Here is a 22,543-nt window from a genome sequence, read left to right as displayed (position 1 = left end):
CATAAGTTGTTTGGATTGCCTTTTTATGAAAGCAGGAATTGGTCTAGGAATCGATAATGTTGGTTTGCAGATTTGGAGGTCCCCAGTGACTGTTATGTGCAGTCCTGACTTGCGTTAATTTATCATTTCACAATTCAGTGTGGAGGTTTTTCTTTCCTTTTTTCCCCCACTTTATTTTCCTCTCCCCACCTATTTTTCTTTTTTGCTGTGCATATTGCTTGCCTTGTGCAACAGATGTGAGGAACTGATCCCACTTCTATTGAAGTCAATAGCCAAATTCCTATCGACTTCACTGACAGCAAGAGCGAGCCTCTGTCTAGGGAGTGAGGATTAGAGCTAAGTAGGAGTAAGTAAAGTACAATAAAATCAGAATATCCTACTTACTGCTTAATGCCATGAATTCTGTTTTGAAGAATTTCTGTTTTGAATCCCATGGCTTTTTATGCTGGTGAATGCCAAGAGCTGAATTCATGGGGGTGGGGAAGAGGAGGAGCTGACAAGCATAAGAGGGTTTTGGTTTCTAGAGTTAGGAGGGACATTGGTAGAAAGGAATGACAAACAGTCCGTGATTCCTTCATGACCCTGTGGTAAAAGGACTTCGGCTGATGGATGAGGGGCTTGGTTTGGCAGACAGGCTGCACTGGATCCACTTTTGACTGTGTCAACCAAGTGTCACCATCTAAATCTGGAATGCTGTTGTGTATTATGGGAATATAAATAAACCCAAAAAAAGGCTCAGGAAGGGGAAAATAATTGGACAGAATCTTAAAATTAAAAAAAAAAAAAAAGGAAAAATAGGTCACCCCCTTCCTGTCCTATTCTAAACATGTGGCTAAAATAAAAATAATACAAAAACCCCATAAGAAAACCCCAAACCCCCAACAAACAAAAACAGGCTCAGAGATGGGGAAAATGGCTACTTTCTAGATGTTTTCCTGCAGGACTAGGGCATCCAGGTCTGGTGGTGGTGGTGGTGGGCTGCGGTGGGAGCCGCCTGGCTGCCACGCAGTCCCTTCTTTGGGATGGGGGAACTGCCTGTCCCTGTGGCCGTGGGTTTCTCCTGCCACCTGGGGTGTGGTGACACGTGAAGGGGTGTGTGGACTTGGACCCTGCAGATAGCAGCACGGCCTTTAGCACTGCTGCCTGCTGGGGCCCCACAAGGAAGAATAGGCTGTTATCCTGGCAGGGCAATATTATCCGCGTTTTACAAGCAGGAAGGCTGAGGCGAAGGGTTTATTTTGGTGTGACTCATTCAGGATGGCCTGGGAGCCTGCAGCGGACGTGGAAATTCAATGTCTCACAGAGCCCTGATCCTGTGTTGCCTCTCCCTGTCCTGCTGAGCTCATGGGCTGGCACCACGGACCAGCCAGGGATGCTTCTCTGCCCGGGAGTGCTGCTGGCACGAGTCTCGGGCAGCGCGCGGGGCGCGGCTTCGTGGCAGAGGGGTGTTGGGGGCTGCAGGTTTTGGGGAGCAACCCAGCACTGCCAAAAACATGGGGGTAGAGAAACAAGCCCCCTTTCTGGGGTCATGAACCCGGGCAGACGTGGCATGTGGATTTTGCTGCGCCGCTTCCTTGTGTCACCGCTCTGCCAGAACGCTTTCTTCGCTAGCTTTTCCTTTCTTTTTCCCTTCGCTCTCTCTTTTGGCCAGGATTTTAACATATATCACAGGCTGGTAGGCTAAGAGCCTGGGACTTCCCCTCACCACACTCAAAGTCTTTGATCTTTTGCTTTGGAGGTAACATCAAAAGAATGGCTGAGAAAGACAGCCAGTGCTGTGAAGTTCAACGTTCAAGTTAATAGCTTGACTGAAGGTTGTGCTGCATTGCTGGAGCTGGAGTAAACAGAGGCGGGTGCACACATTTCCCTGGAAATGGACCCTAGTGCTGCAGAAGGGCTTCATTTGCATTCACAATTAATCTAGGCCCTACTGAAGGGCAGGCTTGGCATTCTATTTTGTTAGGTTTTTTCTTTTTCTTTTTTAATTCCTCCTGCATAGGGAAAGCAGTGGGCTGGCTGGGGAGCTGTTACTTGGTACCGGCACTGGCAGTGGCCTCTTCCACACCCTTGCAGCCCTGTCCTGCAGCTGCCTTGCTTGTCATTTCTGGGTTTTGTCCATTTTCAAAATGATTTAGCTGAAGTCTGTTGGCAAACCTTCCCCCTTATTTTATTAAAAAAAAAAAAAAAAAAAATTTCTAACCGTTCCCTGCCTAAGCATACTGTATGTAGTATGGACTTCCCCAGATTTTAAAAAATTCACTTCTGTTTGTAATGCTCCTGATGTGTGTGGGTGAATGACTGCATCATCCATTTTTCCATTGCCATCTTCTCTATTCTCTGTGTGTCTGGGGAGGTTGATTTGATTTTTTTTCCCCTTTTGCTCTGTAATAAGGTAGGGAATTTTGTATGATTTTGCATGGCTTGGGGTATGAGGTACAGCACAAGATACAGTCACAAATAGTTTGACCTTGGTGGTGATCATATTGTAATCAGAGTTTCTAAGGGACAAAACACTGAAAACTCCAGTAACTTCCCTGAGGTTCTTAACACTTGTGGATGAATTGGCCTGATGTATTAAATTCATAAGTTTAAAGCATCGTTATGCAGGACTGATAGAACCGTGTTTGTCTGCTGTGTATTTTGGTGTGTACGTATGTGGAATGATTGATGTGAGTGGTAACTCCATAGTAAAGTAAAACCAAAGAACTCTGCTTTTTTTCAAACACATTTATATGAGAGAGATGCACCACGGGTACCATCAGTCCCCAGACAGAGGAGTATTCTTCTTCATCCTGCAACAAAATAGGGGACTCAGGTGAGGAGAAGAGTTAATGGCATTAATAAACTGAGAGAGGAGGTTTAAAATTACTTTGAGAATGAAAGCACTTTCTGATATGGCTCAAAGTTCTCTAAATTTGCTTCTAAAATTAAAAAGTATTAGTTGCATATTATTTGCAAATTTTTGACCCCTTGAACAGAGCTTCAGTGTGGGTCTTAAATCACTCACCAGTGCAAGGGATGGGATTCACAAAGGAGCAAGGCCAATCAGGCACCCAGGTCCTTATGGCTTCTTGGAAAAATCCTGACCTGAATACTTTGCCCTGTTGAGTGAATTAACTGCTCTGAAGTGTGTGGGAGTTCAGGCCATTTGTGCCCTCTCGAGGAAATGTGGAATGCTCTGGCGGGTAATGACCCCACTGGATGAGACCACAGGGCTTTTTCTACAGGGACACTGAGGCGTGTTAATTTTTGAGCCAATTATCATTCAGAAGCGATGGCAAAACATCGAGCTCCACGGAATGACAGCCTGAAGCAGGTCTTGCAGGAGCTGCCAATCTTTTCTTGGACCAATGGAAAGAGGTGATGGATGATTGTATTGAGCTCCTGCTTTTTTTTTTTTTTTTTTTTTTTCTCTCTGTTCTTCTGCTTGCTGGAGAAATAATTATTTCTCCTTCTTTTTCTTTTTTTTTTTTTTTCCTTTTTCTTTATAAATGCAACTTTTTATTCTGATTAAATTCATACAAAGTCAGAGGAATTTTTCTACAATACTTGGGCTACCCCTGACAGCCTCACTGGAAATCACTGGGAGGTATCACCAAGGGGATGGGGAGGGCAGGGCAGTTTGAATTCCCTCTGTCCTTCAGGTAACATCCTACGGACCAGCATGTTGCAAATCCCCATGTTGCTTGGGGGCAGGAGGAAAGGAATAATAATTTTCCGTAGATTAGTGGCTATTGTATCATCTCACGTTGCTTAATAAGCCTGATGTTACGTGTGAGAGGTAAGCTCCTTAGTGGGAGCAGGGTGCACTGTAATGACCTTTTGTGTGCAGGTCTGTGGAGATGAAAGTTCCCTCCTGAGGTTATGGGGCTGCCTGTGCAGCATGCAGAAATGCTGACTTCAACTTACTGTCCTGCGCAGATGCTCTCAAGTCTATTAATGCTCTCAAAAAATCTGTTTAGGAACCTGGTTTTTCTTCATCTGATTCCACCTAGGATAAATTTGACTTGGAAATAGAACAGAAATGCTGTGTCATGATTTTTAAAATAAATAAATAAGCGATTGCTATGAAAGGGAGCTCATTGATCCTTAGTCGCTTCATTTATAATTACCCACATATGGAGTCATCCTACCTCATCTTTAAAAAACAAACCCGCCTCTCAGAACCCCACCAGGCAGCTAAAGTGGCTTCTTGTGTCCCTCCCCACCCTGCTCTCCTCAACCTCAAATACTTATAAAATATAAGCGTCCACAATAAGATTATAACGTGTTGTAAGACTGGAGCCTTTGCTTTCCTGGCTGTTCAGTAAATACGCTGTGTCTCTTGGATGTGCCCTGAGGCTCAGAAACCTGAGGCCTGCCCACATCGTGAGTTCTACTTTCCTCCTTGCAAAGTGCCTCTGGCTACTGGAGCTGTCGATGCAGCCCCTTCCACCCCCCCAGCCCTGCTAAGAAAAAGCTTTTTTTTTTTTTTTTCCCCCTTTTTTAAGACAGCTGTACAGCTGTAACAAACCTCAAATAGCTACTGGGTTTTTTTTATCAATTGCAGGTAAGGCTAAAACCTGAAATATTCATTTGGCTCTTGTGGGTACAGGGCACTTGGCACAGGCATGTGAAGCCTCAGGTGCTGCTGTTTTGGCTGTGGTTCTCCCCATGGAGCCATGAGGGGTTGGTGTGTGCCCCCATCCTTGTCCTGAGCTTCTGTGGGGATCACCGTGTCCCCGTGGTGTCTGAGCTGCTGCCCCAGGTCCAGGGTCATGTCCTTGGTTTTCAGAGAGATCCCAGAGAGAATCCCATAGGTGGGTGCTCTGTTGCAGTGACTCCTGTGTGGTTTGGGGCTGGGCTGCCATCCCAGAGCCCTTCCTGGAGAATCCTGCTCTTTGCTCCTGCACAGGCACCCCTGGCTCCCAGCCTCCTGCACAGGCACTGGGCGAGCTGGTGCCCAGCTCCCAGGATTTAGTAGCAGAAGGGCATCCCTGTGCTGGCTTTGGGATGTCACAAGAGGGTGGGTGGCTGTGCATCCCTCTTGCCATGGTGAGTGGGGTTTTGCAGGGAGCCCAAGGGCTGTGCCTCTCCTCCCCTCTCCTGGGCAGCCCTGCCATCCGCATCCCTCCCATCCCATGGCCAGGCAGGAATGTGATGATCCTGGGGAGAGCTCCTGCAGGGAGCAGAGCATTTGCTAATTGTATCAGGGTGCACGGTTGAAGCTATTCTGTGTTTTGTTCTCTATGAACCTGATTTACCAGCCTTGGAGGAGATTTTGCTCCTGCTGCAAAGTCAAATATATCTTTCTGCTCAGCTTTCTGACTCCTTAACATGGAAGTTGTTTTTCTAGTACCTGCTAAGTTATTTTAATTTTTTTTTTTTGCATATTAATATTGAGAGAGAGCAAACATATATACATGAACAGGCTTAAAAAACACTCAGTGTTTTCAAACTGTGGTCCTTTAAATAAATAAATACAAAAGTTGCCTTGCGGGCCAGCCAGTTCAAAATGCCTGCACTATATTTAGCAACAAGAGCAACATTTTCAGCTATTTGCAGATTTATACAGCTCAGGGCTGCTCTGATGACTCCTTTGTTTCAGCTTTGGGGCTGTGGCATGAAAGTGTGAGAGATGCAGATGTGGGAGTGTGGTGTCTGCGGGCTGCACTCCCCGCGGCCGTGGTTGGGTGTTCGCTGCCGGACGGCGCGGCAGAGCCACCCTCACCTCTGCAAAACAAACCTCTGCCACAACCACAAGAATCTGGCGCATGGGGCACAGTCCCCCCAGGACATGAACTATTGCAGAGCTGCTGGTGCCCTTCTCCCTGGGACAGAGGCCCCTCCAAGCCACTATTTCTACATGGATTTTTTTTTTTTTTTTTTAATTCTGATTTTTTTTTTCTTCTTTCCCTCCTTCTTCTTTTCCACCCACACTTGGAGAAGAAGAATGCAGGCTCATACATGTTGCATTTTTGCCTGTGCAGCAGAAATTTTTTTTTGTTTTTTTTTTTTTTTTTTTTCCCTATACATACATGGAGCAATGCATTATTTAAATTTGCTGCTCAAAAAAAGAGTGCTTTCCTTTTTTTTTTAAGTTTGTTGAAACTGAAAGGATTATTTTGTGTTAGTTCATTTTGCTGTTTGATTTTTGTTTCTACTCTTTTCAGCTCAGGAAGTGGACATGGCAGTGTAGTTTTTTGACTGAGGAAAATTCTTCTCTTTGAATAAACAAAAAGTCCCCCCATTTCTTCAAAACTTTAGTAGTGTATTTTGTGCATTTTAAGTCTGCAAACTATGCCAGTTCAAGAAAAGTTGCTTACATTTAATGTATAACCTAAAGGTGCTTGAAAACTCAGCGTGCCTTTCTAAAGTCATGACATGATTTGTTTGGAATTTGCAGTAATTTGGCTTATTTTCTTTAGGGGTGTCCTTTAAATTGGGGAAAAATAATGCATAATGATGTTAATTTTGGGCCATATTTGTTTTGACATCTCTTTTCTCTGCATCTCCTTTAAGAAAAAGCAACATTTAATGTGTTCTTGAGGAACAGTTTGTGTGGCTGATGATTCAACTAAGAATATTTTTAAAAATACTTATTTTATATACCTAAATGCATATTGCATTGTTTTGGTGGTGCTGGAGGAAACCAGAAAATAAATACGCAGGGTGGCTGCCCAGGAACAAGAGGTGACGGTACAGATTTAGTGAATACTTCATTTGTTTTATTTTGCTTTCACCCCAAATGATTCACTTAGTCCTCCACCTAAATATAATTCTTCCTACTTAGCAAGGAGTCATCTTTCCCTGTGGCCAGATGGGGTGTCTTTTCCATGGGTATCCAAAGGCAAGCCTTCATCGTTCCCTCTTCTGATGGACAATTGAGACATCCAGCTGTTATTTGGAATGAGAATGGGTGCAGCAGACTTGCTGTCCCCAGGACCTAGTGCTACCAGAGAAGCAAAAAGGGCAATTATTGATAGGGGCTCTGAATCCTGGGAAGGGAACGTTTCTTTCCCAGCTCTCTAGGAGGGATTTGGAAAGAGCCATAATCCTGGGTTAGGAGTAATTTGTTACAGCAAGATGATACTTGAGTGGCAGGAGGATTCTGGCAGAGGCAGCAAGAAGGTTTTATTCAGAGGAGTAGCTGGTCTCACAGAAGGTCAGGCTGACACAAATCCTACCCCAGCCCACAAGTTTTGTTTCTCAGCCAGCACAATTGGCTGAGGGGACTCTCGACCTCTTTTACATCTTTCAAAGACATCTCCACACATCTGAGCTAAAAGATTACTGCAAGGAATGTGGACCAGGATGTGATGCAGTGGAAAGTTTTTTCCAAGGCTTTTCTGAAAAACAAAACCTCAACAGCAACTTTCCCAGTTTCTCCTAGGAGGTCAGAATATTGCTGGTTCCAGTCTTATCTCCAGGACTTTATTTCTGAGGTTGCCTTAAGGTTATGTTTTTGTGTTAACCTTAAAAAAAAAAAAAAAAAAAAAAGACAAAACTTACCACCCCTAGGAAAAGAGAATTTTGTAAGTTCTTCATTTTCATGAAGGCCTGAAACCCTTGGAGCCATCTATTCTGCAGTTACCCCTTGTTGCATTGAAGGCCCAATCACACATGGAAACCACAAGGGAGGTGACAGGAAATTTGGTATGAAATTTGCTGGGTTTACTAGAGAGTGGCTCCCAGCAGTTCACCCAGAATTGCTACATCAACAGGAATTTTTGTGGTAGTGATTAGAGTCATGAGTTTCACTTACCCAACAGTGGAAGAAAATATGACTCTTTCAGTAAAACCCTCTTAGGCCATGTTACTATAATGAGCAAACTGCTAAATTTTCCTGTAGCACCTTTACTCAGGGATCTCACCCACCTGTGCCACTCATTCACAGGCACTTCACAAGATCTGAGATGAGAATTTGGATCAAAGAGTGAGGAAACCCCTTCCAACCAAGATAGTCTTGGAGGCCCCTTTGGAGAGGGACTTGTCTTGCAGAGCATCCTTTTACTGTCCTGCCTTTGTCATACCTCTGCTGGCTTTTGATAGCTGGAGGAGCCAAGCACTTTATAAATCAACCCCTTTTTTGGCTGATAGAGGGTAGGTCTAGATTAAGTATTAGGAAGAAGTTCTTTCCTGTGAGGGTGGTGTGGGACTGGCACAGGTTGCCCAGAGAAATTGTGGATGCCCCATCCAAGGTCAAGCTGGATGGGACTCTGAGCAGCCTGGTCTCAGTGTCCCTGCTCGTGGCAGGAAAGTTGGAACTTTGGATGATTTTCAAGGTCCCATCCAACTCAAACCACTTCATGATTCTATGACTGATGGAGGACAGAGTTGTACAAAGATAGGCCTCTTTATGTCTGTTATGTCTGGTTTTGTTTTTTTTTTTTTTTTACCTTCACACAAAGACATGCAGTGAAAAATGGTACCAGTTTAGTATCGTGGTCATGTAGAGATGAATTTCCTGATGGGCTTCACTACCAGGGTACTGAAGGAGCCTGGCTGATGCTTGCCATAATCAGGAAACATGTTCCCATGTTTCCAATTCCATTCCAAACTCCAAGTGGTGGAAGTGAGGGGAAAGATGGGGCAGATTTGGAGGGCCTCCTTCGCTCCTTGCACAGCTGTGCTGTGGGGTTTTTCTTGCTTTTCCTTTAAAAAAATTTTTTTTAAAAGCAGTTGCAAAGCTTAAAGTTACAGGCCCTCCTTTACAAATAGAGCTATGCTCTTAATAGAGTTGGAAAGTTTTAAGGGAGGCAAGGTTCCCCTGAAGCAGCTCCTCTATTCAAATGGAGGTAGCTCAGTGCCATGATCTGTCTCTAACGTGCTGTCAGATATCTTTACTGCCTTGATTTAAAGGGGAGGAAAGGAATTATATTTTATAGACCATAAAATGCATTCTTGAACTTCATGCATACACTAGTTACCAATTGTTCTCTCACTTTCTGGGAGATTGCCAGGATGAGAAATTGTGTGTCTGTACATCAAAATTTTTGGTGAGTCTTAGAGGCTGGCTAAACTATGAGTCTAAGCAAGATGCACCTACAGAAATACTTTCTTGAGATTTTTTGACTGTCCCATTCTTCATCTAATGGAAACTCAGTGCTTAAGTGCAACAGAACAGGTTGCAGAGAAAATTTGGGGAAAGTAGCTTAAAAATGAAGTTGGGTTTTTCTTCTGTTTTAAAGTAGATAAAATGCTTGTTCTTGTTCCTTGAGTGGAATTATGCTTTTATTTGTACCTGTCTTTTGGAACAGCACTTTGCAGACATCTCACTTTGCAGTCCTCAGCCAGCCTGCTGGTTTCTGCAGCGAGGATTGTGGGGTCTTTCAAATTATATGTGAAAAAACTAATGGTGCTTTCCCAAGCTCCACCCAGGATTGAGAAATATAGCCTGCAGTTACTTTGCAGAGATACCATGTGAACTGCAGAAAGTAATGCTGTACTTCTATGTCACATGAACACTCTTCCTCTTGTAAAGCTAAAAAAATTATTTTAAATTCCTGCAGTAGCTGATTAGCCTTTACTTTGCTTGTTTATGCTTGGTGTAAGTATCTCAGAACTCAACTGTAGCCTACCAACCTTGTCTTCAGTAGAAGCAAAAGACCTGTTTTCCTTCAGTGTTTCAGTAGAAACATTCAGTAAGAATGCCTTTCATCCATGTCAGAATGAGCAAATAATTATCTGCATTTGCTTGAACTTTCATAGGCAATAATTTTTGAGGAAGCTTCTGGTTATTCTCTTTAACTCTCTCCCAGGGCAGCCTCCTCTGCACCCTTATCACTGTGTACAGAAAACCTGTGCAAGTGGGGGTGATGCTTGGCAGTAGTAACGGGCTGGACCTGTTACATTGATCTCCTCTGGGATGCAGGAGAAGAGCTGTGCATGCTCTTCTGGGATGCAGGAGAAGAGCCTGGAGAGGTCAGGAGAAAGCACAGGATCTGCTCTTTCTGGGATGTTCCCACATCTGCAGTCAGGAGAACTGCAGTTGACGAGGCGCCTGTGGGGCTCAGGCTGTTGCTTTGTGCCTTATCCCATGCCAAAATGGGAATCCTCTTTGCCCATCACCTTAGGTTGTCTGTGCCTTCAGTGCCAGTGCCAGAGCCCAGGGTTTCTGCTTTCAGGAATCCCTCCTTTAGGTGATCTTGGGCTGTTTAATCACTAGCACATTTCTCTACCTTTCAGCCAGTGGAGGACTCAGCTGTCTCATTTTTCTGCCCTAGCAGCACCTCAGCAATGTGACAAAGGCACAGGCAAAATACTGAAATGGGCAACTCAAGGTCTCCGTGTCAGGGACTCCTGTCTATTACTGGAAGGGAAGGAGACAAGGTCACTCAAATTCTCAATAATGAGAGAATTAAAGGACATTTTAAATTTGGAAGAGGCCTTATGTGCATGTGTCAATGCAGGAACATAATACTTACCAGTTGCTGCTTTTTGTACCACTTTTCCCCTATCTATGTATTTTACTTAATTAATTTTTGTGGTGTTGCAATAGTTTAAAAGATCATGTTGGTAAAATAAAAAGTGGAGATATATGATAAATACTTCCATGTTTTATAATTTTATGTTTTCATTTCTTGAATGCTCTGGGGAAATCTTTTGTGCGGAAGGGATCGGTCTCACTGAAATCAACCTTGCTGCTTTTGTTTTGAGCAGCTCCCCTGAGCCTCGTGGTGGTGCATTGCATATTCTGTAGAAGGGCTCAGCATCGTGGGTGGTGCCTATTACTTCTCATACAAAAAATTCCAGACATTGCAGATCTGCAAGGAATAGGAGGCCTTTTAAAAGTTCCTTCAACAGCCTCCTTCAGTTATTCAAAATAAATCCTTCAGATTTTGCTCTCACACACACACCTCTACAAACAAGGTGATAACTGAAGACCAGAAATAAGGCCTTGAGGTAAATTAAGCAATTAAGCAGAAGCTAAGGGTCTACAGTTAAATCTTTAGAGGCTTTGCTCCTCATGTAAGTGGGGACACTAATAGGTGACAGACCTTTCTTTGTAAGTACCAAGATGAGTATCCTCTTGCAACTTTTTTTTTTGTCTGTAGAGAGCTATAATGGTCTTGTTAATCTTTGTTCCTTATTGGCTTCCCCATAAATATCAGCTCTCCCCTCAGCATTGTGATCTCTGTGTTGTTAATGGATTATCTCTGGTTAAAATTTGCCTAGATGCATTTCCCTCCCAGAAATGCTTCTAACTAAATATTGGAGAAACTCCTGACCTTCAAGTTGACATCCAGGTGTGTACTTCCACGTGACTCTACAATGCTAGTCAAGGAAGAGACTGACCCCAAAACTAGGATCAGGAATATTTCTATTTGAGATCCAGGGAGAAAGTGCAGACTTTGGAGGTGTGATCCAGTGGTTAGGGAAGGTATTGGAGACCAGTGGCATCAAGCTGACTCCAGGAGCCCTGCTCCTGCTTGTTTCAGTTCCTGGGAGCTAATAAGCACCAGCTGCAGGAAACCTGAGCTGGAAAGCATTGTGCAGCTTTCCTTCAGTTTAAAAATATGGCCTTTTCCCCCCTGTGTTTATGTTTTTATATGTTGAAGAACATCACTTGTAGGGCAATCTAGCAGTGAAAACAATAGTGTGACAGGGGGACAGGTCCAGGTTGGACACCGGTGCAGGAAACACCTGTGAGCTCAGTGCCATCCTCTCCTCCACGGCTGCACTGCTGTGAGCCCTGTCCCGGCCTGTGGGGCAGCTGCTGGCCCTGAGTTAGAGCTTCCAGCAAACTCCTCGAGTGCTGGATGTGAAGTTCAGCTGCTTTTCACCAACTCTGCTGTGAAAACTTGGGAAGATGTTTGTTTGCCCAGCCAGTGCTCAGGAAGGTGGATCTTTTGGGGGGTGGCTATGCAGAGCTGCTCCCGGTGGGTCTGTGCTTTGCAGGACCCTCTGGCTGGAGATGGGAGGTGTGGATGTGTGGGAAGGTTCTTGGGTTTTTTTTGCTCCTTTCTACAGAAAAAATCTGGGCCATTCAAATCATTTGCCTTTTCCCTTGTGCTGACAATTTAACAGCCTTTTTAAAAGCTTTGGTTTCTCTCAAGTATGCTCTCCCCATACTTGTTTTAATTCTTGTGTGGAGGCCTGGAGCTTAACAATTATTTTGCTTAAGCTCTCTGAGACTTGCCATAAAACTTTTTTTTTTTTTTTTAAACGCACACATGCTAATGATCCCCATCAGATCATATTGTTAAACAGGGAATAAAGTACTTGCACCACGATGACATTATTTTTAAAAAATGTTAAAAGCAGGCCAGCAGAGCCCATTTCAACAGTTTTGTTCTGAAATAATTTGCACAGATTTGTTAAAGTTAATTTGTTGAAAAGTTCAGTGTTTGTACAGGCAAGTCCTGATTTCCACACTGAGACACAAGAAGCAGGAGAGGAGCGAGCGGGTGTCCAGCATTTGCAGGAGCAGGCTGGTGGGAACTTTCCCTCCCTCTTGCCCTTCTGCCCCCTCCCAGCTGCCCGGTGCAGGAATGTAAAAGCAGTGTCAGAAGGCTGGGAAAGTCGGCTTTGGATTTTTGTGGACTCCTTGCAAATCAGAGGAACTGTCTGGCTCAAATCTGCATTTAGGGCCAAGAGAAGAGGATTTCCTGCTATTTAGTTGCTTGAGGAAGGAAAGGATTTACCTCTCTGCTGTAGCAGGACTTAATTTTTCTCCTTTTTAATAAGAATATCATAGTGTAGGGCAGCAGTAGTAAACCTGCGGGAGCAATCACGGCTCTGCCTCCTCTTCCTTGAGGTGATGCAACTGCCCCCCTGCCCAGGCATCCTCCTGTCACAGCTCCCAGCCCCAGCAAGGGCTTGGCACGTCCCTCCACTGTGAAAGAGAGAGTTGTGGAGGGGGTGGCTGCTGCGACATCGCTCCCTGGGCCGGCTGCCGCGCTCGGCCACCATCTGGATCCAGTTAGCTCTCTCGGCAGTAGGGCTGAGTCTCATTTCCTCCAACCAGTAATGTTATATAGGCAGTGATCCTGGTCTGCCCTAACATAATTGAAAATTATGTGTATTGTAGACTCGCAGCGCTGAAATGTAGACTTGTAAAAATCTGTGGCTCAGGTAGCCTGTGGAGATTGAATTTGGCACACAATGAGGCTTTTATGTAAAGTAAGAATTATAAGCCACCACATCAATATTGTGTTACAGGCATGACAATTCTTGGATGAGGAGGCCTTGAGTCAGGCTCGTCACCTTAAACAATGCTAATATTTCATACTTTATCAACAGGGCTGGCATTTTGAAGCCAGCAAACATTTTTTTTGCTTTTGCAAACATCCTGCTGTTGAAGGTGTGGGTTCAGTAGCTTGACGTGGGCATTGACTGTGGGCTCTGGCCCCCTCTGCTTATCTGACAGACAGAACATCTCACCCTGAGCGGGGCTTGGAGGCTGCTCTGGATCCTGGCCACTTGGTAGAGCTCATGGAAGTTGCTTTATCGACCCTCGTGCTTTACTGCTTTCCCTTGGGTCTGGTTACTTGATTTTATTTTGTCTCCCACTGGTGTGTTATCCACTGGTAGAAATGGAAGCTGTCCATGTCTGTGCTTATGTGCAAAACTGAGCCCTCTGGGTTTGGACTGTTCCTGCTGGGCTTCATGTGCATGTCCAAAAGAAGCTGTTTGTGCTTTAGCCTTTGCACTGTAAGACTTCTTGGATCCTCTTTGCCAGGGGTGGGTAAGAGAAGTGCTTTACTGAGAGCCCAGACTAAGGGTTTTAAAAGGAGAAAAAAAAAGTGTAACAGTAAGATCTTCTGAAACGTTCATCTTGCCCTTAGGTCAGCCTGGTGTAGGAGCTGAAAGTATGTGCTGAAAGCATGGGCTGTTGTGGGATAGAGGTGGAGTGGGAGCAACCATGCCTTCTTGCTCTGTTTCTTCTAATGGAATTTATTGCTAGTAAAAAACAGCACAACTGACAGTCCTGAAGGCGTTGTAATCCCTGCAATAATTACTGACTGGATGGGGTCTGCTGTGAGCTCGCCCCTGCTGCTTGTCAATGCCTCTGTCTGCCCTTGGGGCAGTCTCAGAGAAGCCCACGTGTTTCTCAGCCTGTGTTTTAGGACAGCTGCTGACCTGAGCTTCTCACAGGCTGTCGTGGTTGTAGGATATTCCAGGGTTGCTTGTGACTGTGGAATGGTCATGGAAAAATGAAGGTAATGAGTTTAGTTTTGTGGGTAGTGGCTTGGTGCCTGTTCCATGAAAAGCCACTGTTTGAGCTGTCATGTTCTTGTAGGGGCTTCAGCTGTGGCAGCGGTAGCTTCTTGCTCTCCAAAAACCATTGTGAACTTTGAAGCAGAGTCATGCACACATCCTGTGAGGACGTTTTCCTTGGAAGAAGGGAAAAATACTTCACTGATTGTCTGGAAAATCTGAGGAAGCCAATAGTAGCTGTGACCCACCAGGACCCGTTCTGGGAATTCATGCGCCCCTCTATGTGGTGGTGTTTTGATTGCTGTCTAAGAAAACTGGTGGACTTTTGAAAATGTAGCAGTTTACTTGTTTAATAGTGCCATCTGAAAATGTGTAATGGATCAGATTTCCCCTCAAGTTTAAAAGTTGGCTCTCAGTTGGTTAGGCTTTGGGTCCAAATTCTACACACTTGGGTTGCATTTTTATGCACTTTTTTGAAACCACAAAGGGTTAGAAAGTTGCTTTAACATCATCTCAACTTTGAAATTTATGTTGTGGTCACATATATTGAAGAGCAGGGATTTGATGCAAGTGATCAAATATCTGGAGACTTACAATTGAGTTGTAAGAGTTAGAAATATTGCTTATCGGTAGTCTAGTTCTGGTTTGTTTGGGTTTTATTTCTTGTTTTTAAGAAGTGCTGAAACATTCTGGTCCACATTGCACAAATCCCAAATGTGAACATGAATAAAAACAAGACTTCTTGGAACTTGTGGAACTCATATGGGGCACACATCCAGAGTATGGGTTTGTTTATTTGCATTCCAGTAGCTCAGAAAACTCAGGCCCTCCAAGTGATGGGAATTGGTAACACATTCTCCTGCTGGCTTCTGCTTTTTGGGCACCTCAGTGCCCAGTGTCTTGCTGCAAACAGGCCTTGCATGTGAGCAAATGTTTTGCATACGTGAGCAAATGTGATAGATAGTGATGTGCTGAAAGCATGGAACCAGATCTCCTTCCTTCCTCCATGGAGATTCAGATACAGCTTCCGCTGTTTGCCTGGAGTGGCGGGGGCTGTTTGTGCATGGTGCTTCTTAAAGATTACTCGTATTTAAAAAAAAAAAAAAAAAAAAAGGAAGGAATGAGTAAACATAACTATTTCTCTAGTAGGTATTTTCTAGGAATAGATCTGTCAGGTCAAGTAGTGTCTAGTGCTAAATAGGAGCTTTTGCAGTGACCTGATCTATGTATGCAGCTGCTTTTCTTAGTTCTGGGAGGGGGCTGAATGTATGTGGCCGTACAGATTTCTTCCAGCACAATACGGGGCTTTTAGAAGTCCCATATTAACCTGTGTTAACTGGGACAGCACAGCAGCGTGCAGAGAGAAAAGCCTGGGCTGAAATTATATTTAGATGTGCAGCACAGAAGTTTGTTTGGGGTAACTAATTTCTCTGTGGACCTGCTTTTGCTCAGAATCGAGCAGCAAGCTGAAGCTTTTCTTGCTTTTGAATCAGTGCCCCCATACACTGCAGACGTGGCACCTGTGTGTGTTCAGCCAGTGCCACAGAGAAGCTGTGGCTGTCCCCGAGTCAGGGTTATCTGACAGAAGATAAGCAAGAAGAAAATCCATGGTGTCTTCAAAAAATGGTGAAATGTAGAGAAAATAGCAGTGCTGGGTCTTTTTGGGGTAATGCTCTGTCTTTAGGGCTCGTACAGCACTGGGGAGTTGGAGCAGTTGACTTGGTACATTTGTTGAAAGAAGGCTGACAGATGACCTGTTCAGTAATGAGATCATATTCTTAATTCATATGTTTTCCCTCTCCTGACACTGATATCCACCTTTTCCCTTGTCCCATCCTCTCCATGGTTATGCTGTTTTGTTGTTTGTGGGTTTTATGCTACTTCTAGACTTGCTACGATTAGTAAAATTAATGTAATACTGTCTTTGTAATCTGTTTTTTTTCTTATTCCTGAACTGTAATGCAGTGGTATGAGATTGTTAGTTCTGCACAGATTTTGTATCCACAAACATGTAAGGTTGTCGTAATTTTTGTTTCAGTTCCTTGCATAAGTTTTGATTTATACTTTTTTATCCATGTTACCTAAGATTTGTTTGGTTTTTTTTTTGCCTTTCTTTTCTGAACTCATTTTTCTTTTCCCATTTTTGTTTCCTCCATCCAGTATCTGCAGATGAAATGGCCACTGCTTGATGTTCAGGCAGGGAGCCTTCAGAGTAGACAAGCCCTCAAGGATGCTAGGTCTCCATCTCCAGCACACATTGTTGTAAGTAAACGCAGAAAGATGTTCTTCCTTTGTTTTTTTTTTAAAAAGCATTTGACATTAATGGCACTGGTTGTCATCAATTTTCTTTTACATAGACCAAAGGAGAAATACCTCAAAACAAACAAATCCCTAACAAGCTTGTGGTAAAAGGAGGGAATACTTTTGTTATCACTGGGCTGAAATTATGAAATTATCATCCATGTGCCTTGCAGGAGACTAGGGAGTCAAAAATACTCTAAATTTACACTCTGTAGCATTATGTAGTGGCAGTGGAGTCCAGTCAGGCTGGTTTACACATCTGACAGCGTTGAAGTGCAGAGAGTGAAGAGACTGTCTGGAAGGCTTAGACTTAAGACTGCCTTAGAAAAATCAAAACCAAGCCTATTCTATGTCCTTTACTTAAAGAAATCTTTTCTTATTGTAAAATCTTGGGTGAGAGTTTGAGAGTTGGTCAAGATTTTTACCTGGGTGAAGGCTCAAAAGAGCCAAGTTCAACAAAGCACATGTTCCTTTGTGTTGTGATGACTTCTCATTTAGTAGAAACATTGTTATCAAATGTTTACTACTACCTGCAAAATATAAAACTCTCTTTATAATGAATAGTATTTTTTAAAATACTGTTTTTTATTAACTTCTAACTTAAATTTTCAATTCTTGGTTAATTTTTCTTGTGCTTCTGTTGTGGAAAAAATGCTGAGTTTGCAATGTTCAGTACAAATTTACATGAGAGTGGTTTGGGGGTTTATTTTACTTTCTGAAATAGCATCCATAGAGATGTAGAAGGAAATGGTTTGTTTATGAGGTGATTTGCAAGAGCAGTGATATGCAATGGTCCGTCCTCACCCACAGCCAGGGTCAGGGCCATTTATTGTTAAGGAGCATCTTAGCTCTGACTATTCATCTGGGACATTTAGCTCTGGAGAGAATGGCATGTAGTAGGTTAAAATATTTCTTCTGAAAAAAATTAACCATCAAATTTAATGTGATTTTTTAAAAAAAACCTTGTTTACAACCATTGGATGATAAGGTAAATACCAGGAAGAGAAACTGCTCATTCTTTACTTTCTGCTCTATAGTCTAGAGCTGACACAGCTGGTAGATCATCCAAGGCACACATTGGTTTTGCCAGAAATCTCAAATCATACAAGACATTTTGAGGTGCTTCTTTTCCATTTGTTGTCTCTTTAAATTGAGAATTGTCAGCCCATTGTGATGAGTGTCATAATTCTTTATTCAAAAGGAAAAAAAGATTTCCTATGTTTTAGAATCCATAGCTCCTAAACCATCCTTCAAACCATCAGAGAGCAATTGGAACAACTCTGGTATCTGCCCAGTTGATATCTAGTGCTGGCTGCTTCACTTTTTCAGAGTTACTTTGCTTTTCCTTCCTGTCCACTTGGGCTGTCACTGGAGGAAGAGATCAGAGAAAAGATGTCTGGCTGGTTAATCAGAAATCTATTGTCATCAAAACCTGTCATCATCTTACTCCTAATAAGAAATGAGCTAGAGAAACTTACCTATTTTAATTCTTTTCTTTTTACTGCTGTGCCAGAGGACTGACACGGGGTGGGAATGTTCCTGTGGCTCTGGCATGGTGGAGTGGTGTCAGACTCCTAGGAAGAGATGGAGAGGTAGCGAGAGGCTTCTCCTAGGTAGTTGCAGCTGGGGAGGGCAGGATGAGTATGCTTGGGATCACCTGAGCTTCCCAGTGCTGAGCATCCAGTGTCCCTAAGCCTCCTGCCCCGCAGGAGAGCGGACACACCTTTAAAACCCAGAGCAGCCTGTGGTGCTCAGGGGTTTGACTGGGGTCTCAGCTCCCCTGACTCCCTCCAGCCCTTCCACCCAGGTGTGGGCGAGGTGGAGATGTGTGATCAACAAAATATACAAAAAGGGTTCAAAAATCACAATCATTTTGGAAAACAAAGCAAAACCTGCTTTCAGGGAGGCTGAGGTTGATCTGCTTTGTGTTTTGACCATTTATGGGGTTCTTATGGATCTCTTTAAAAGCTGTTTCACTCTGCTATTCAATAAAAAGCATATTTACCATAGCAACCACTTAGGCCATGAGGAACATATACTACCTCCGAGATGGAGGCTACCTTCCGAAAGAGCCACAGCTGGCATTTGTAATGTGATCTTTTGTGCTCCTTACAATGTTGGAGGGAGAGGAGGCGGAGGAGGGAGTGAGGGGGGGAGAGCAGTGGGTTTTTGGGAGGGGGGGAGGTTCTGCAAGATTTAATGTTTATTTCTAGCAGCAAACTGTTTTGCCTTGTTCTGTTAAAATATATAAACAAGGGGCAGCTTTTTCCTGGCACCAACCCCAGGCCGCATTAATTTTGTGGAGTGAAAATGGTCTTTTTTTTTTTTTCTTTTTTTTTTTTGTAAATAAAGTTAGAGTGGGTAGTGGCATTTGGGGGAGATAAAGTGGCTGCAGAAGCCACTTTGGCCTGGGATGTGTCAGGCATCTCTGGTGTCCCCATTGCTGCTGCTGTGCCTGCCCACAGCACCTGGGACCTGGCTGCTCTTGCACAGGGCTCTATATCCACTTCCATCTGCACTTGTGAAAACACAGTTAATCTTTTTGTGGAACAGTGATGGGTATTTCATGGGCAACCTGATGTTTCTGTGCAAGTGTAACATGAAGAGATACAAACTAGTTCTCTACCCTGGTTGCTGTGTCTAGTTTACCCATCAAGCGTACCTATGCCAGTTTTTCATCTTCAAATCAGCTGGGCTGCCCTGAAGATCTGTAGGAAAATGCTAACACCTGCAAATCACTTCTTATCTTTCCCCTATCTCTGAAATCAGGATTTGAGGCTAATCTTCATAGCTGGATTACAAAGAGAGGAAAGGAAAGTGTGGCAGCTTGGGGCCCCCCCCCCCTTTTTTTTTTTCCTTCATTTTTTTACCACTTTCTTTTTTGTCCCCCCCCCCCCCTTTTTTTTTTTATTCCTCTTTTTTTCTTCCCTTTTTAAACATTCTTTCTTCTCAGTGCTTGGCTGTGACAACCACAAGCTCCGTGTCAGTTTTTACTCCCAGCTCCAATGAAACTTCCTTTAGGAGTTCAGCTTAATGACTCAAGGCTGCATAACATGGCCGTCTGTAATGTCTTAAGTAAAATCTGTTCTATTTGTCTGCCATCCTCCTTTCAGATTTGTTTAAGAACATTAAGTTAAGACTACAAAAATTGAAGCAAAAGACCAGCATGAATAATTTGGCTGGATTGCTGTCCCCAGTGCCGAGGGCTGGGTTAATACTGCTTTTTCATGGTGCTTGAGAGAGTCTCCAAGGTCCATAATGAGAAACAGAATATTAAACTGAAATTATGTTCAGTATGTCTTGAGGAAGGTACAGCATGAGGCTCTATTTAAGAACAGTGCATTTATTTACATTTAGGTGCTTCACTCATCTGGTAAGACTTTTTGCATCTTGCTCTGGCACAGTCATGCTGCTTATCTGTGTCCAAAGGTGAAAGAAAACCGGGGCAAAAATTGTTTTAATAGTATATTATTAAGCTTGCTAGGTCAAAATTTTGAATTCAGCCTGCAGATAGTACTATTATGAGGCTGGGATATTTTAAAAGTGTTTTTTGTGGTTATTTCCCCTCTTTTTTTCTGACCTTTGATTTCATTGAAGGTATTAAGATTTTATGAAACAGTCTTAGCAGGAAGTTTGGGTGTAAAGCAGACCCCAGCTTGCTCTCAGGGGGCAGGGTGCTAATTGTCCTGTAGTCCTATGGTCAGTGTGCACCTGATTTGATCCACATGTGTGCTGCCAGCATGGTGATAAGGATGAGAGATGGGTGATGTAGGAGGGGGCATCTCATATGAACATTTTCTGTTGCAGCCTGGACAGGCAGGTGAAAATGAGCAAGGTATGTCTGTGTGAGGATCTCTGAAATCTGCTCACTGCAGAAAACAAGCTCCTTTAAAACCTCTTCTATCTGTGTGCATTCCTACAACCTTGAGGAGAAAACCAGTGCTATTCTTCCCTGTTCTCTGCAAAGTAAATACTCTGAATCAGCCATACCCTGTTTTGGGCAGGAGTGTGAGTGAAAGACCAGTCCTGGGATCCTGCCTACTGCAGGCTGTGCAAAGACTTGCTTTTAGCTTCCTCACTACTTGGCAAAAACATTCAGAAGCTAAGATGATGGTGGCTCGGTACAGTATATTCCTTATAAAACACTAAGGAGTTTAAAAAATTCCTGCATTTTGAAGTAAATGTCAATGTTAACCTCGGGGGGAGGACTTCCAGTACTTTTTGGCCTAGTATGTAAGGAACACAGCCATATAGTAGACTGAATCACCAAGAACAAAGAATCACTGTGCAGTAGTGTATCTTTTTTTTTTTCTTCTTACTTTTTTTTTTTTTAAGTAAAAATGTTTTTTCAAAACATAATGTGACAAACAAAACTGAAGGCAAAACTATCTGAAACATACTGACTGTTCTCAGCCTCTTTGTTGAACATGGACTGCAGGCATCTGGGACCTCTGAGTGGTTTGGAGAGATCAGGAGGTTTTTTTCCCAGAGCAACTGGAGTTGAAGCTGCACAGTCTGTCCTGCCTGTTCCCTATTTTTTTTTGTCTAATGTGGTTTGTACTTCTGCATTTTAAAGAAAATACAAATACCTACTAGTAACAGTTAGGTTTATTTTAGGCAGATTTTAAAGTGCACCTTCGGTGTCCCTCCAGACAGGCTGGAAGTGGGGTGCATCCAGACATACATGTGTCCTGTATGTGTGGAGCCATCTGGAACCATAATCTTGCAACTTCCACTCACAGTGCTCCTAGAGGGCTTTTAAAGCTCTTGCTTTGTTTGTCTTTAATGTTTTGTTGTAGGGAGACTCTTCTTCCTCTGCAGTAACCTCTTGAGATGTTTGTGGATTCCAGGCTGCCTGCAGCCACGATAGGACACCCTCTTCCGTCCCTAGAGATCTGCAGGGTGATCAGGAACACCGTGGTGTTGTGGGAGGAAGGATTTGGCTGGACATCACTGATATCAGTGCCTGATGTTGAGAGAGGACACGTTGTGGGCAGGAGGAGAGGGCTGTGTCTGAGCTGTCCTGCTGCCCAGTCCATTCTGATGGCTGGTAGGTCCGTGGGCCCAGCACGCAGATCCCTGAGACTCACACTGCAGAAATACCCACACAGACTTAATTGGAAAGCTCCTTTAGTGACTCTCTCCTTTTAAAATACTGTATATTTGGCTAATTGCTTTGGCAATTGCAAAGTAAATAAAATGTTTCATTAATACATGCCCAAAAGTATGCAAACGTCTTGTTCTGAATGTTTGGAGCTTCTTGTAATTAAGCCACAGAACAAATTAAGCTTGCTGAGAATTTTGTGGCTGAATCTTTCACCACTAATTCCTTTTGATTTTTTGCTGGAGAGGGTTGTGTTTGAAAAAATTCTGTGTACAAACCAGAATGTTTGGGGCTAAGTATAGAATTCACCTATCGGCAGCCCAATAAAATTGTTTTGGATGGGTTCCTATAAAAGACACCCATTATATTCAGTACCCATTAAATATGAATAGAAACCTAGTGCTTGGTTTGTGTAGACAACAGAAGAAATTTGGGCTCCTTGAAATAATTCACTTGGTAATTCGATATGTTTGCAAAATAGTTCAGACTTTAGGGAACTGCTTCATGGCCTTGTGTTTACTCTGTAACACAATGTCCATCCTCTACAGCCCTCGTTTCAGTACTGAAGGGAACTCCTCTGCTGTAATGCTGAGATTGGGGAAATGTGCAGGCTTGTACCTCTTACTGTGAAGTGAGCAGGAATTTAATGCTTCTGCAAACATCAGTCAGCACTAAAGCACCTTCAGAAGACACCTTGGGGCTGGATTGGCAGCTGGGTTGAATTGTCACGCTTGGTTGTAGTCAGGAGATCTGTGAGTAGTTCCAAGAACTCTGAAGTATTTGGATGCTGGGATATTTCAGCTGTGAATAAATGCTGTAAAATGTATAGTACTGCCAACCCCAATTGTTCTAGGATCATGAGTCAGGCCTCAAAAGATCATGGGGTTTGTGGGGTGGGGGGTTGTGTGTTGTTTTTGTTTGTTTTCTGTTTCTTAAATAATACATTTTGTATTCTCTTTATTTGTTCTGTTTCCTGAGCCTGCAGGGTATACTCTG

General features: G+C 43.4%; 1 protein-coding gene across 8 annotated transcripts in view; it reads left to right on the top strand.

Annotated features, from left to right (window-relative positions):
* The window catches only part of TCF7L2 (transcription factor 7 like 2), a 173,230-nt gene that overhangs the window by 45,800 nt on the left and 104,887 nt on the right, over window positions 1-22,543 (top strand). For all 8 annotated transcript variants that reach the window (XM_053983890.1, XM_053983889.1, XM_053983888.1 and 5 more), the window contains exon 4: window positions 16,303-16,404. In XM_053983890.1, coding sequence (XP_053839865.1) covers window positions 16,303-16,404 — 102 coding nt within the window. The remainder of the gene's footprint in view (window positions 1-16,302; window positions 16,405-22,543) is intronic.

The sequence above is a fragment of the Vidua macroura genome, chromosome 8 (genome assembly GCF_024509145.1).
Source record: "Vidua macroura isolate BioBank_ID:100142 chromosome 8, ASM2450914v1, whole genome shotgun sequence".
Classification (NCBI taxonomy): Eukaryota; Metazoa; Chordata; class Aves; order Passeriformes; family Viduidae; genus Vidua; species Vidua macroura.
The sequence above is the reverse complement of the archived record's forward strand: the minus strand, read 5'-3'. Positions and strand labels throughout refer to the sequence as shown.